Consider the following 14,247-nt stretch of genomic DNA (forward strand, 5'->3'; position numbering starts at 1 on the left):
GATGGGAGAAAGGACACTCAGACTCCAGTGAGGCTGGGGAAGGAGAGACCAGCAATGGGGGCTCCGTCCTCTACCATCTGGGATCCCTGGCCTCCTGCTATTCTACAGGTGGGGGCTTTCCTGCCTTCCTGTACCTCACTCACCCAGGAGGCCCCAGCCAGGGTTCCAAACACCCACAAGGTCTCCACTAGAACACCATCCAGGAGTAAGGCACCCCTGGGGCCTGTGAGCCAGAGAACAGCAAACAATGTGAAGGGAGGGGATCTGTCACCTCTTCAAGTCACCCAGGAGCTACCTGACAGGTGTGAAGTAAGCTCTCACGTGCTGGAAGATGGCAGGAGGACAGCTCACCTGGTCTTTCAAACTGACATCGAGCATCAGAGGCAGGAGGACTTAGAACCTTTGCCCACTGGGTGCTCCAAGTCCAGATGGGGACACAAGACGGATGAATGACCACGCACCCTGGGGAGCGCTGCCTTGGAGCAGCAAGAGCAGAGCCTCACAGGACCCAGCGCAGGACAGACATCCACACTGAGAAAGATGCTCGCGTAAGGTGCTGCCCCCAGCACCCCAAGGTGCAGCCTCTCCCAGATCTGGTGCCACAGTCCAGAGTAACACCTGGGTCCTTGAGCCTTATCCATCGGCCACGTCCTGCACTCAGCACGGGGAATCTGATTCTGCTCAAGGCCAAGAGACCCCGGGACCCTGCTCATGACTCAGACCCCAAGATCCAGACCCATCCTTTCAGGTGGCACACAGCAGTGGCCCCCTGAGCCTCAGCACGCACAGCCAAGGAGCCGGGAAGGATTCACTCTCCAGGAAGAAATACGCTCTTGGCTTCAGGCCTCGGGGCAGTAAACCCACTCTTTAAAATCTCACCAAAACGGTCATGTGATTCCACTGTGCTGGCTCCAAGCCGGCAGCCAGGGCTCAGTGGCCAACAGCTGTCCAAAGCCAATGGCACTGCCCGGGCACTCCAGGGGGTGAGGGGCACTTTCACTCACCAGACAGCGGGTCTTTGCCAATCATCAAAACATTGGGCAAATTCATTACGATCAGCTGCTGGAGAACTTCCTACAGAGACAAAGGGAGAAAGGCACCGTTAAGAACAGAAGCAAAAATAAAGAGCGATCACGTAAATCACATTTGATGGAGTCACCGGGTGAGTGCGCAGCCACCAAGGGTGACTGCGAAGACACCGCACAGCAAGAAGGGCTAGTTAAGACAAAAACGTACGTAAAAAGATCAAAGTGTGATCGTACTTCTGCTGTGGTCATTATCAAGTAAAAAATGACGTCTGCATGTAGAGAGACTGTGGGGAAGAGGGAAGACCAGCTAGGGCTGGGCTTGTTTTTAAAGATATCCCTAATTATTTTCATTGTATCTGATGCGATTAAAACAGAATAGAGAATAGGAATCAGAGATGCTCCCCAGAGAGATCAGGCATCATGAAGTCCCCAGGCTCCTCAACCTCAGGATTAAGGATCCAGGCCTAGGGGAGGAGACCTGCTGACAGAGGCTACATCCTGGGTCAGGAAGCCATCAGGGCTACTCTGAGTAGAGATGGCAGGGGAGACAGAAGCTGCTCCTGCCCTCACACCAAGGGCCTGGGAAGAAAGGCCAGGACAGTCCCTCCGCCAGGCCGTCTCCCGGGGTCTTTCATGAGCTCCGCTCTAGACCAGCCCCGCCCGCACCTCCCACAGCACGTCTCAGGCCAGGCGGGCTCCTTCCCTGCCAGTACGTCCAGCTTTTCACAAATCAGAGGGAAGAACCCAGTTTTACACAAGATAAAGGGCTATTTCCAGGGCTTGGGCCACCTTGGGAGAGAACCAAGGTCACCTTCGCCCACCATCTGCCCTCCCTTTCCAATTCCTGGCTGCTGTCCTGCCGCCACCATCCAAGTCTTGGGATCCCTCGATCCTCCATCCGGTACACAAGTTGACAAATGAGACTACGTGGGCCACTCTCCAGCATCGCAGGGCCTGCCCCTCGCACCCGGCTGGGGTGGGACCAGGTGCCCCAGCAGACCCATGTCTGCTTTTGTTTTGTTTCTGAACTAATCTTAAAGATCTTAAGAAAGTGGTACTTTTATGCTAATGATAATTTAAGCAAAATACTGACAGAAAGTATCGTAGGAAACCTCTGTATTCACCTTCCATTTAATTTCATTTAATCCATACTTTCTAATTTTCCCCATAAGAAACACATTTTGCAATTAAGGAAAGGTTTTTTGATCCCTAGTACCGCAAAAAAAAAATAAATTGAAAAAGGGGAAAAAATATTTTTAAAATTTTGTGTCTTTCAAAACACCCTGGGGAGGGGCAACCCCTGTCAGAGGTTCCCCCTGTCCCTGCGAGACCTCTGATTCTATTCTTCACACTTGATAAATCCTACTCCTTTCACTCTTAAAAATAAAATTAAATTAAAAATTAAAAAAACATGGGCCTCCCAAGACCTGACCCTATGGCCAAAAATGCCTCCAAACCCTGAACTAGTTTCCCTAAAAGACAATCCATCACATTCCAGAAAAGCAGACTCAGGCCAGGTGCATAACTTGAGACATTAATTTCAAATTTTCTAGTAGCCACCTTTTAAAAAGTAAACAGAACAAGCAGAATTATTCCAAGAATATACTCAAATTAAGCCCATTATCTAAAATACAATCATCTCAACACATAATATAAAATGCACTGTTGAAATATCCCATATTTTTTTCATGCTGTATTTGAAATTCAGTGTGGGTTTTTTTTTTTTTTTAACTTTTATAATTCGGGTGTGTTTTACACTTACAGCACACCTCAATTTAAATGCTGAATCTCCACTGGAAACCCTGAGTTGCATGCAAATTTCATGAAACTTACAGTGGAAAAAAGACTGCTATTCCTGAGCCGAGCTGGTCCAAACCCGACATCATTTTCCTCTAACTGAATCGAGAATCTGCTTTAACTTGAAGTTAACTAACATGATACAGCCACTTCCTCAGACACACCAGCCACATCTTGGGGCCCTGACACAGCCACAGGTAGCTAGAGACCACCCAGCACCAGTGATGGGGACTGGTGGCCCACGAGTCCCCTCACACCTTTGTTTTCCCTAGAAAATCTGCAGTGGAAGGGCCTCCGGGGTGACAGACCAGGCCCTCAGTCTAGCAGGGACGTGAGCAGGGTGCTGACGAGGGGACCCTCCCTGCTGGCACTGGGAACAGAGGGCCACTGTGGAGGCACAGGCGACATGGGTCTGCTGGGGCACCTGGTCCCACCCCAGCCGGGTGCGAGGGGCAGGCCCTGCGATGCTGGAGAGTGGCCCAGTGGTATGCTCTGGACAGCCCCTCAAGATCTGCCAACTGGCCCTGCTCGTGCCACCTTGAAACACCACAGACAGACCAGGGACAGGCCACCGTGCAGCTCAGGCCTTGGTCTGGTCCTCCCAGAGATCCCCCCCACAAAGCAAGCAGTTGGGGTGGGGTGCAAAGATCACAATCAAGGATGGATCTTATGCCCCTTCCCCCGTCCCCCTCAAGTGGGTGGGCCTTCAGATCCCCACACAAGATGCTGGGGAAAATCCAGAGTTTCCTTTTCATAAATAAGTGGGGACCAGCTGCATCCTGGGGTGACCCACTGGCAGTTAACTGCTGCAAATATCCCTCCCAGAGACCAACTAAGAAAGAAAACCGTGTGTGTGTGTGTGTGTGTGTGTGTGTGTGTCTGGGTCCTGCAGGGGCAGCTCAAGGCCCAGGCCACACAGGGCTGGAAAGTACTTCCTAATAGAAGACACCACTCAGCCACAAACCCCAAACATTGATCTTCTCAATCAGCCACGGCCAAGGAGAGGCCAGGACCCTCCCAGGAAGCTTCTGTCACCCCAGCTGGTGGTGGGACCCAGGGGCAGCATCTGTGTCTGCACTCAGGGTCGAGGAGCCCAGGAAGCTGCCCTCCCCCTCAGAACCGGCTCCCTGACCCCGACCTTCAGTGGGGGAGGTGAGGCAGTGCGTGTGACCTCAAGGCCTGCAGCGGTGGCTCTCAGGGTCACTACAGAACAGAGTCTGAGAGCAGAAGCACAGAGCAAGCAGAGGACACACGGTATAGGAACGCTGCTGACTGCGTGTTCGGTGGAGCAGAAACCCCAAAGGACACAGACCAAAATGACAGGGTGTTCTTTACTAGAGCAATCAGGTCCCCACCGAGCTTCCCTAGCACCTCCTAAAGACTGTGCAATAGGGTCACATACCTTAAATTAAAATAACCTAACCTGGTGGCACAGCTGCCCTCAGAGAACTGCAGCTGGAGGCAGCTACTTACCAGTTCTGAGCTAGGAACAGACCCAATAGAAGACCAGACGGTTATCGTCCCTTCCTCTAGGAGAACTCACAAGCACCCACCGTGACAGACGAAATGCACTGCCATTTTAAAATCCCCGCAATAAAGCAAACAGCAGCCCCACCAGGAAACACAAGGGGAGGGACAGATGCTGGCCAGGAGTGTCCCAGAGACAGCGGCCCATGCCCCTTAGAGACACAGACGTGGTGTCCCAGGAGGTCCACCCCACTACCTGAGCTATTAGGGGCTTCGAGGAAAGCCCTATCCCCAGCCAGGCCGCCTGTCCCCAACCCACTCAGACAGAGGGCCATCCTTCCCACAGCCGGGACAAACACACGGCCCTGTCCGAGCCACGAGCGGGCAAGGGGAGGTCAGCTTTGGTCTCCACTGAAAACCTGGGGACAGCTGGATCAAGAACAATGACTCCATGAAAAACGAGAAAAAATCTTTTTCTCCCCCAAATGAAAATGCACGACGTCACTGCTCGATCATGTGTCAGGAGGGCAGGATCAATGCTGCCCGAGGACAAATGTGGAGGTCCTTGGAAGGAGCCTCTGAGGGTGGGGGAGGGAGTGGGAGCTGTCAATGCAGAGGCCACAGAGAGGGGAACCCCAGGAAAGTCACGACACACTGCTCCAGGAGGAGCAGTGACGTGAAGGTTGCCACGAGAGACGGGGATGGTCCACGGAGACAGGGATGGTCCGAGCAGTGGAATGAGCTTCCACCGGCAGAAATAAAAGCCTAAGGAGGCCGGCAGGGAGGGCACGGTGGGCACTGTAATCCAGCAGCTGGGGAGGCTGAGGCAAGAGAATTCAAAGCCAGCCTCAGCAAAAGCGAGGCTCTAAGCACCTCAGGGAGACCCTGTCTCTAAATAAGATACAAAATAGGGCTGGGGACGTGGCTCAGTGGTCGAGGGCCCCCGAGTTCAATTCCCTGTACCAAAACAACCAACCAACAACAACAACAAAAAGCCCTAAGGAGGCTAAGCGGGGTGGCACAAGCCTGTAATCCCAGGCTGAGGCAGGAGGATCCCAAGTTCAAGGCCAGCCTCAGCAACTTAGCAAGACCCAGTCTCAAAATAAAAATGAAAAGGGCTGGGGTGTGGCTAAGCACCCCTGGGTTCAATCTCCAGGTCGAAAAAACAAACCAGACCCAAGGAAGGCCACTGCTGACCTGCCCACGCTCTCTGGGTGGAGACTGAAAAGCAGAAGAGGGGTGAAGCCAGTCTGTGTGAGGGCCAGTGTGCCCCCGGGCCTCGTGTGGGTGCCAGTACTCAAAGGACACACACTTGGCGCCTCCTGAGAGCCAAGGGCACTGGGTAGGGCAGGGGCAGGGCGGGGGTGAGCCACAGCACAGGGACAGCAGCCACAGAGTTCCTGAGGCGAAGGACAGCACCAGCAAGTGTCCTGTCTGCCGAGCATAAGAGCAGGTCAAGCCTGCGTGTGTGCCACCCACCAGGGTGCTCTTCCTCACCCGTCCCGCCACCTGGTCCCCCAGTCAGACCCCACTTGTCCTCGACCTGTGGCTGAAATGTCACCTCTTCCATGCAGCACCCAGTGCTCATAATCACATGGGACCCTCCCGCCAGGCTGCCACAGCTTCATCTGCATGGAGCACCCACATTTGGCCTGTCAGTCAGACCCCCACTCAGCCAGCAAAAAGCTGCTAATAGTGACAGTTGGAAAAATAGATTGGAAAATATTCTTCAAGTTTTGTACTGAGTACGGTTTTAAAAGCCGCCTGTGTGGGAGGTGTCTCCTCTCCGCCAGTGACAGAGGATTGCGTCCTGAAAAGCAGCTGCTTTGCCCTAACCTGGCAGTCTGACACCATATTCCTCAAGATGCACAGCTTGGAGCTGCGAGCGCAAGTTAAAAACCCTTCAAAGTGGGAGGGGAAAGGAGAGTTTAGAATCCGTTTATAATTTTCCATCACTTGTGTAAGTGGAATGTTGAATACAAATTTAAAGAAATATTTCAAAGGGAATTTTAAGGCTGGTCTGAATACACCGTGCTTTCTGATTGTAAAGCCCCAAACATGAGGCTGGAGAGGGAGCTCAGAGGTAGAGCACTGCGTCCCAGCACCCCCAGCTCCCAAAGGACCAAATGCAATCATTTGAGCAAAGTCAGTGAAACAAGGTGAATTTCTAAGCCCAGACTACAGAAGGACTCCCCCCAGGAAGGCCCCACCTGTGTGCAAATGTGTCCAGGGGCTCCAGGAAAGGGGCAGTGCTCACCTACCCCGGAAGCTGCACAGGGCCAGCTAGGTGCGGGCAGGTGAGACCAACAGGGCCCACAGACACCCGAGCCAAGACAGTTCCACACACGCTCTGCGCACCCTGTGACCCACCTCACAAAACCTCTCACCTTGATTTGGCCGAGAGAGCGCCCTAAATGGGCTTCAGCCAAAACCACCTGCAAATGGCACTGGGGCAACCAACCTCACCTCCCCAACCACGAACAGCCACCAGAGAGAGGTCCTGTCTCCTTTCCTCCCCCAACATTCCCACGTGGTGGCCAGGGCAAGTATCACCAACACCTCCCACCTGAAGGACCCAAAGCACATGTGGGTCCCCAGGTCTCACAGCAGGATGCAGACTGAGGGGAACAGGGTCTGCATGCCTTCTCCCCATGGCCCAAACCCAGGCACCCTGTGTGGGTGACACCTGCCACGCATCTTCAGTACTGACCCATGTCACTCAACGGCCCACCTCAGCCCAGACACCCCTTCCGAGGGAAAGGGGGACTCAAACCAAGGGCCACAGCCGCTTTTTGGAAACCTCACGGCCAGGAGCACCATTTTCCAACTTAGCTGCAGGGAGGAAAGTAAGTGAGGATTTAAGCAATGATTTCTCCCACCTCTGCTCAGAGCCGGGTCCCCAGGGCGAGCTTACTCCAGCTCCGCCGAGGCCCCTCTGGCTGGGGCAGGCCACCCTGGCAAAGCCAGCAAGTAGAGGAGAGCATAAAAAGCGGGCTTCCATATTGACAGCTCCCCGTGAAGCCACTGACAGATTCAATCCATCTGTCCCACCTCCTTTCAATTAGCCCGAGGTCCCCAGGGCCTGAAACCAGCTCCATCTGCAAAGCACTGGCTCCCTTAATTAGGCCATGCTGCTTATAGTACCCAGCCATTTTAAGGCCTGCCTGAGGTGACAACACCACCAGCAACCCTCCCCGGAACTCGGCCCAAGCCTGTCCTCGCAGCTGTGCACAGAAACAAACACAAGCCCATTCGCTGTTCACAGTAAGAGAAAGTATGTCCTCTGGACTGATGGAGAAGGAAGAGGACTGTGGGGGCTGGGGGCAGGGTCCCCTGGAAGCCCACCACCATTGATGAGGGTGAAGCCACTGACTCCTGCCTCCGCCTTTAACTTGCTGTGTGACCAGGGGCAAGTCCGTCCCTCTCTGAGCCATCCCCTGTCTGTTAACAGGATTAGGACTCCACAGTCTCCAGGGGCCTTGGGCTCCTTCAGAAGGTGGAGGGAAGGGCTGGGAAGGGGAGATGCTCCAGGCAAGAGGACAGAGCACGGGTTCCGTGTCATGAACCCAACGGCTGCCGGCTCTGACACGCAGGCAGGCTCCGCGTCCAGGAAGAACCCAGGGAATCCCAACAGGGACGAGCTTGGGGACACTTCAGGTACCCCAGGAGCACCTGTCCCCTTCCCTTTAGGGCTGTGTGATGCCCGGGGCTGCTCTGATGCCAGCAGGCCGGGTTCTGAGCTCCAAGACCAAAGATGGTGGAGGGGCTGGCGCAGCCCAGAGCTCTGTCCTCAGAAAGTAACTTCTGCCTGAGAACAGAGCTTCCGGAGCCACCGACAAGCGATGCCCACCTGGTCACCAACAGTTGACCGACCTGCAGTGGAGTCACTGGCAACCACAGTGAGTTCCAAGCAACGGAGGCCATCCAAGCGTGGACACTGCACGCAGAGCCCGGCCAACATCAGGGCCTGCGGAGGATGCCTGTGGACACCTGCAGGGCCAGGAGGCCAGGCCTGGAGCAGAACGCCGTCTGAAGCCAGGTGTCCTTGGACTCTGCCCCGGGGCTCCCTGTACCACACCCAGAGCCCGACCACTCAGCAGCGTCCACACCAGGGCTCTGCCAGGAGTGGCCTTGGGGGAGGGGGGAAGGAGGACCTGGAGGCCTGGCCACGGGAAGGGGGAGGGTCTGTGCTTCAAGGGTCTGCACCCACCCAAGCTCCCCTCCCAGCTAGGAGGACAGCACGAGTGCTGGACAGAGGGGCCGCCCGTGGCCAGCGAGCGCTCTGGCTGGTGGGCGCCTTCCTCTGAGCTTCTTGGAAAAGCCCAGGGTTTGCTGGTGGGAGGCAGGGGCGGGCAGAGGGGGCGTGGCCAGGGGCGCTGCAGCTTGCAGGGTGGGTGGGACGGGCGAGCCACCAGCCAGGAGGCGCGGGCTTCCCTGGGCGCAGCAGCAGCAAGCTCCAGAGGGGACGATTCTGCAGGGCAGTGCGGTGCCTCCCCACCATGTCCCTGGGCACCGCCTGGGCAGGGCTGGAGCCCCACACGCTGCCACCCCACCCACTGCCCGAGCTGCTGCCATCAGGTCCTTACTCCCAGGGCGTATGGCAGAGCAGAAGTGGCAGAGAGCGCCTGGCAGCCACCAGCCTGCCCTGGCCTGTGGGGACAGGAAAGGCCGCCGCCAGTCCACCACCCCAGGCCCCAGCCCGAACAGGCCTCCCTGTGAGCACCACTGGACAGGGGGCACCGCCCCCAGTCAGCGGAGCCCCCCAGCACTGCTCTGGAAGGCGGGCAGAGCTCCCCCAGCAGGCTGCGGCCATGACTTCATCCAGGCCACCGTGGCCCCTGGGCTCTGGGGTGCCTTGGGTGTGCTTGTTTGGGGACTGTGAATGCAGAAGATCATGACGAAGGCTGCAGGCAGCTGGGAAGACAGCCAGAGCGTGCGCCTGCACTGGCCCTGACGCAGAGCCTCGGGGACGGTCCTGCAGGAGTGGATGGGAGGTGTCTAAGCTGGGGCCCTGAAGCACAAGGGACAGCTGGGGTATGGATGTGTCCCTCCAGGGTCATGGCTGGAAGCGTGCTAGAACCTGCATGATGGGGGGGAGGTAAGAGGTGACTTGGACACTGGGGGACATCACCTCAGAAAAGAGAGTGGGTTGGTATAGTGAGCTGGCCTCTGAATTCCTTATGCCATCTTGTTTAGGAGGATGTACTCCTGTCACTGTGACACCATCCACCAAGAAGCCTGAAGAGGTCACCTGATCTTGGACTCTCAGTCTCCAAAACTGTGAGCTAAACAAACCTCTTTTCTTTATAAAGTACCCACGTCAGGTATTATGTTACAATAAAAGAAAATGGGCTAATACAGACTCCAAAAAGGAGGGCCCCCTCAAGCTGAGGTGGGAAAGAACATGGAGAAGGTGCCCTGAGGTAGATGTGCAAGTATCTGAACTAGACTGGGAGTGGGGGCTGGAAATTCTGCAAGAAGCAAAAGTCACCCCCACATTGTATCTCCCAGCACAGGGCTGGTTTGACACTCCCCACTGCAGTCCAATGTGACAATGAGAATCAGATAGGCACAGAGCCTCTACACTGGGAGTGCCCATCTGTGCTTATCCAAACAGAGGCAGCCCTGCGGTCCACCGTGCCAGCTCCACCACCAACCTGGCGCTGCTGGGCCTCAGCTTCTGCCCCTGCCAGACACCACACCTACTCCACAGGCAGCCAAGCCCTGTGCCTGGACCTAATCAGGCCCCAGCAGGTGCCGGCAAAACCTGACGCCTGTCCTGGACTTGTAGTTTGGCTGAGCGCTGATCTCGTCCTGTTGGGGGCAACACCGTACCTGCGTCAGCCCAGAGCAGCTCTGCTGGGGGCAAAGGCAGGGCCACTGCCCCAGAAATGAGGCCCAGCACAGGCCACAGGCACGTGTGCATGAGGAGCCCCACTCCCGAGGGCCAGGAACAGAGCTCTCTCCACGGCCTCCTTTGCCTCCAGCCTTGAGAGAAACAGGAAACACACAACTGCCTAGGGTGGCTCCCACCTGCTCGGCTGGTGGAGACCTGCGTTGGGAACTGTGGGGCCATGGGGGCTGCTCTGGGCTCAGTGGGAGACTGTGCTGCGGTTGCCTAGCGATGCCTGCTCCGTGCAGCACAGGTGTAGCCCCGGGTGGTGAGTGGAGAAAGTGGGGGAGCAGGAGAAGCTCTGTGGGAACAGAGGGGTCTGCTGATTCTCCACAGCAGGCCAGCAAGCAGGACTGTCTGACCCAGGCCAGCCCTGCTCGCCCCTCCAAAAGAGGGGCCACCAAGCAGGCACACCCTGCCAACCAGCAGCTTCACGAAGCAACCGGAGCTTGCGGGAGACCAGGCTGCCTCTAGAGAGCAGGGAACTGCTCCCTCACCAGGAATCTATTCTCTAGCAGGAAACCGAAGGAGGGCAGCTCAGGACACCGGGGAAGAGGAAGGTTAAGAAATGACAAGTTTCACGAGTAATATTTCAGCAGGAAGTGAAAATCTCAACAGATGTTATCAACATCAGGGCTGCTGCAGGCTGGGGGTGAGCAGAGGGGCCAGCTGTGGTCCAGCCTGTCCTCTGGCCACCCCCATCTGATGCAATTCTCTCTGCCCTACAGAGGTCCCTGCCAATGTCTGGCCCTACCCAAGCCTCCACTCTCTGGGTACACCAGCTGCCTCCCGGTTGCTGAGCCTTCAAGCCCCTTCCTCACCCTGCCTGGGTGCCAGCACAGCACACCCAGCACTCCAGGTTGTTGGGAACTTCAGGGTCAGCTGCTGGCCCACGCAGATGCCCACCAACCACCCGCTGAATGGAAATGGGTATAGGCAGGAAGGTCTGGTGATGACAGAGGCCTCAGGACCCCACAGCAAACACACCTGCCCATCTACAGCACAGGGGACACTACTTAGAACAGTGAAAATCGGAGGGCCTAATAAACCAGAAGCTGGGCCACATGCTTTGTGCATATTAGAGGTTTTTGTTTTGCTTTTTCTTGGTACTAAGGATTAAACACAGGGGCACTTAACCACTCAGCCACATTCCCAGCCCTTTTTATTTATTTTGAGATGGGGTCTCGCTAAGTCACTTAGGGCCTCACAAGGTTGCCGAGGGCTGGTCTGGAACTTGGCGATCCTCCTACCTCAGCCTCCTGAGCTGCTGGGATTGCAGGCGTGCACCACCACACTTGGCTGGATTGGAGCATCTAGTCCTGAGCGTGGCAGGCACAGCCAGAGCTGGGTCAACCTGCTAACGCAAGATCTGTTGATCCAGTTACTTCTGATGGCTCAGGATACTACAGTAAATGAGGGAGATAAAAGGTAAGTAAAGACCTGTTGTGGGTGTGCGAGGAGACACCTCGTGCTGAGAGGGAAATAAAGCCAGGCAGGACATCTGAGAGTGACGGGAAGCAAGGCTACTACAGATATGGGCCCCGGGCCTGGGAGGGACCAGAGCCAAGCAAGACACAAGTGCAGCCAGGGCATGAGCCAGCGGGATATGGAATCGGAGGGTTACGGGCAGAGGAAGAGCCGGCAGAAGGGCCAGTGGCCAGTGCATGCAGTGCCCTGTGAGTACCATGCTGGTGGTGGCCCAGGCCACCTCTGAGGCTCTTTCCAGAAGTCCAAAAGTGCCTGCCGAAGGTCAGACGCGCCTTTCCGAAGCCTTGGGAGGCACAGGGAGCTCTCACACGAGCAGGGGTCACAAAGTGGGGTTAACTCTGGTTCCAGGCAAAGGAGGTCAGTCGTGGCTCCCTGGTGTGCTGGGCTGAGAAGGACTCGGAGGCCTGATCTGAGCGCAGAGGCAGCGAGTGCCAAGGCTGATGGGGATGTCCATCATGCCAGGAATTAAGGTGCAGTGGTACTCACCCGTAATCAAACGTGACAGGTGTCATAACCTATGTGTGCTATCAGACACACAGGGTCCATGGGCAAGGGACCAGTAAGTCTCTCCACTGGTGCAGGGCTGTGGACTGAGCTTCCAAAAAAGCCTCACCCTCCAGTTTCCCTGCCAGCCCGGAAGCAGCAATTCCAACCGTCTGCGCCCCGCAGTTTCCCAGAGCCAGGCACGTAGGAGGGTCAATCACCATTTGTGAAATGAGCTAACGAGGGGCCACAAGTCCCGGGGTTGGTGTGGAGGAGGAACGCGCCAGGCTTCTCTCCCGCAGAGACCGTCTCCTAGCTCCCAGAGTCCAAGTTCTTCTCCCAGGGCAGGTGCACTCGGGCGTGGGGTGGGCTCCTGGCTGGCATCCAACCTCAGCCCCTGTCCTCTGGGCACCGCCTCACTCTCCCAGCCACGGTGCCTGCGCTCACTCCATGACACTCAAGGAGCCCTGGTCTACTCGCCCTGTGCTCGGGGTGGGGTGGGGGGGCCGGGATGTGACTGATGGTTAAGGGGGCAGACGGGACCCCACTTCCCCGGGACTCCGATGGAGTCACCAACCTCACCAGCAGTGCAGAGCCAGGAAGGCGGCCCTGGGGGGCTTCGGGGAGCCGCTCTGCACAACAGAGATGGAGTGTGGAGGCCACAGCTGTCTTCCCGAACCCACCTCGGCTCGAGAGGCAGAGGGGGGTCACAGCTGGCCACAGCAGTGTGAACCGCAGCGCTGGCTCAGTCCCCAGCTGGCCACCCAGACGCCCCAAGGCCTGCCAAGGTGGGAAAGGACTTTCTGTCCAACAGCCACACTACAGAGGCGCCTGCGGCCAATCCCCTGGGGTTAGCATTCCAAAGTGACCACAGCTGCCCAGTCACCCAGGCCCCAGAGGCGAGGCCGGACCCCAGGCCTCGTACAGGACTGCCCTGGGGATCAGCTCCACACCCACCTGGCCAGGGCCACCCCTCACCCGGCGTGCACTGGTCTCTGAGAGGAGGGAGAATGAAGAGAGACCGAAGCCACGGGGAAGGGGCAGGTGCCACAGCTCACCCGCCTCCAACTGTGGCCTTCTCTGGGGAGGGGACAATGGCCAGTGGGCTGGCACGGGCAGGTTAACAGGGTGGGGAGAGCAGGAGCCTGCAGGCCACTCCTGGGAGGCAATGCCAGACCTAGGTGGCCCCAGGACATGGGTACCCCTCTGCAGACAGCTCTGTAGGTGACAGTCCACATGACTGAGTGCGAGGGCACACAAACGGTGACAACACAGGCTGCCCAACTCTAGAGGCAGCAGGCACAGCTGCTGAGTGACTGAACAGGGCGGCAAATGGAGTCAGAGGGTGAGTGACATGCGGGGTCACCAACAGTGAGTGGAACAACCTGGGAGTCCAGGTCTCTTGCTAAACACAGAAGGTCCCAAAGAGTCTGGAAACCACAACTCGAGTTGACGACTTTGTTTTTTGGTTCTGAGGACTGAACCCAGGGGTACTTGGCCACTGAGCCACATCCCTGCCCTTTTTTATTTTGAGATCATGTCTTGCTAAATCGCTGAGCCTGGCCTAGAACTTGCAATTCTCTTGCCTCAGCCTTCCAAGTCCCTGGGGTTACAGGTGTGCACCACCAGGCCCGGCCTCTGTTGACTTTTTAAAGTCCCCAGGGTTCTCGGTAAGGTCCTCACAGACCCAGCAGCACTAAGAACCACTGTGGGGGCTTCAAGCACCTCCACAGAGCATCGTGTCCAGCTGTGAGCAACAAGGAGCTGAACACCAGCGACTTCCACCAGATCTGAGTTTATGAGAAGCCAAACCAAAATGCTGCCAGAGTCCCCCAGACCCGGGTACTGGGTGGCCTTCTGTGGAGGCTGGAGCCTTGACCCCTGCACAGCCCTGTGAGGAGGGGGGGAGGAGGAAGAGGAAGAGAAGGAGGAGTGGGGAGGAGGAGGAGGAAGAAAAGGAGGGGGGAAGGAGGAGGATGGGGGAGGAGGGGGGGAAGGAGCGGGAGGAGGGGGAGGAGGAAGAGGAAGAGAAGGAGGAGGTGAGGAGGAGGAGGAAGAGAAGGAGGGAGGAAGAGGAGGAGGAAGAGAAGG

The 14,247-nt window shown here is 56.8% G+C and overlaps 1 protein-coding gene across 1 annotated transcript in view; it reads right to left on the reverse strand.

The window, feature by feature from the left end:
* CCDC88C (coiled-coil domain containing 88C) overlaps window positions 1–14,247 on the reverse strand; it is a 113,396-nt gene that overhangs the window by 64,263 nt on the left and 34,886 nt on the right. Inside the window, exon 4 of the mRNA XM_081289062.1 lies at window positions 1,005–1,074. Coding sequence (XP_081145188.1) covers window positions 1,005–1,074 — 70 coding nt within the window. The remainder of the gene's footprint in view (window positions 1–1,004; window positions 1,075–14,247) is intronic.

The sequence above is a fragment of the Spermophilus citellus genome (assembly GCF_964194105.1).
Source record: "Spermophilus citellus genome assembly, chromosome: 4".
NCBI classification, from domain to species: Eukaryota; Metazoa; Chordata; class Mammalia; order Rodentia; family Sciuridae; genus Spermophilus; species Spermophilus citellus.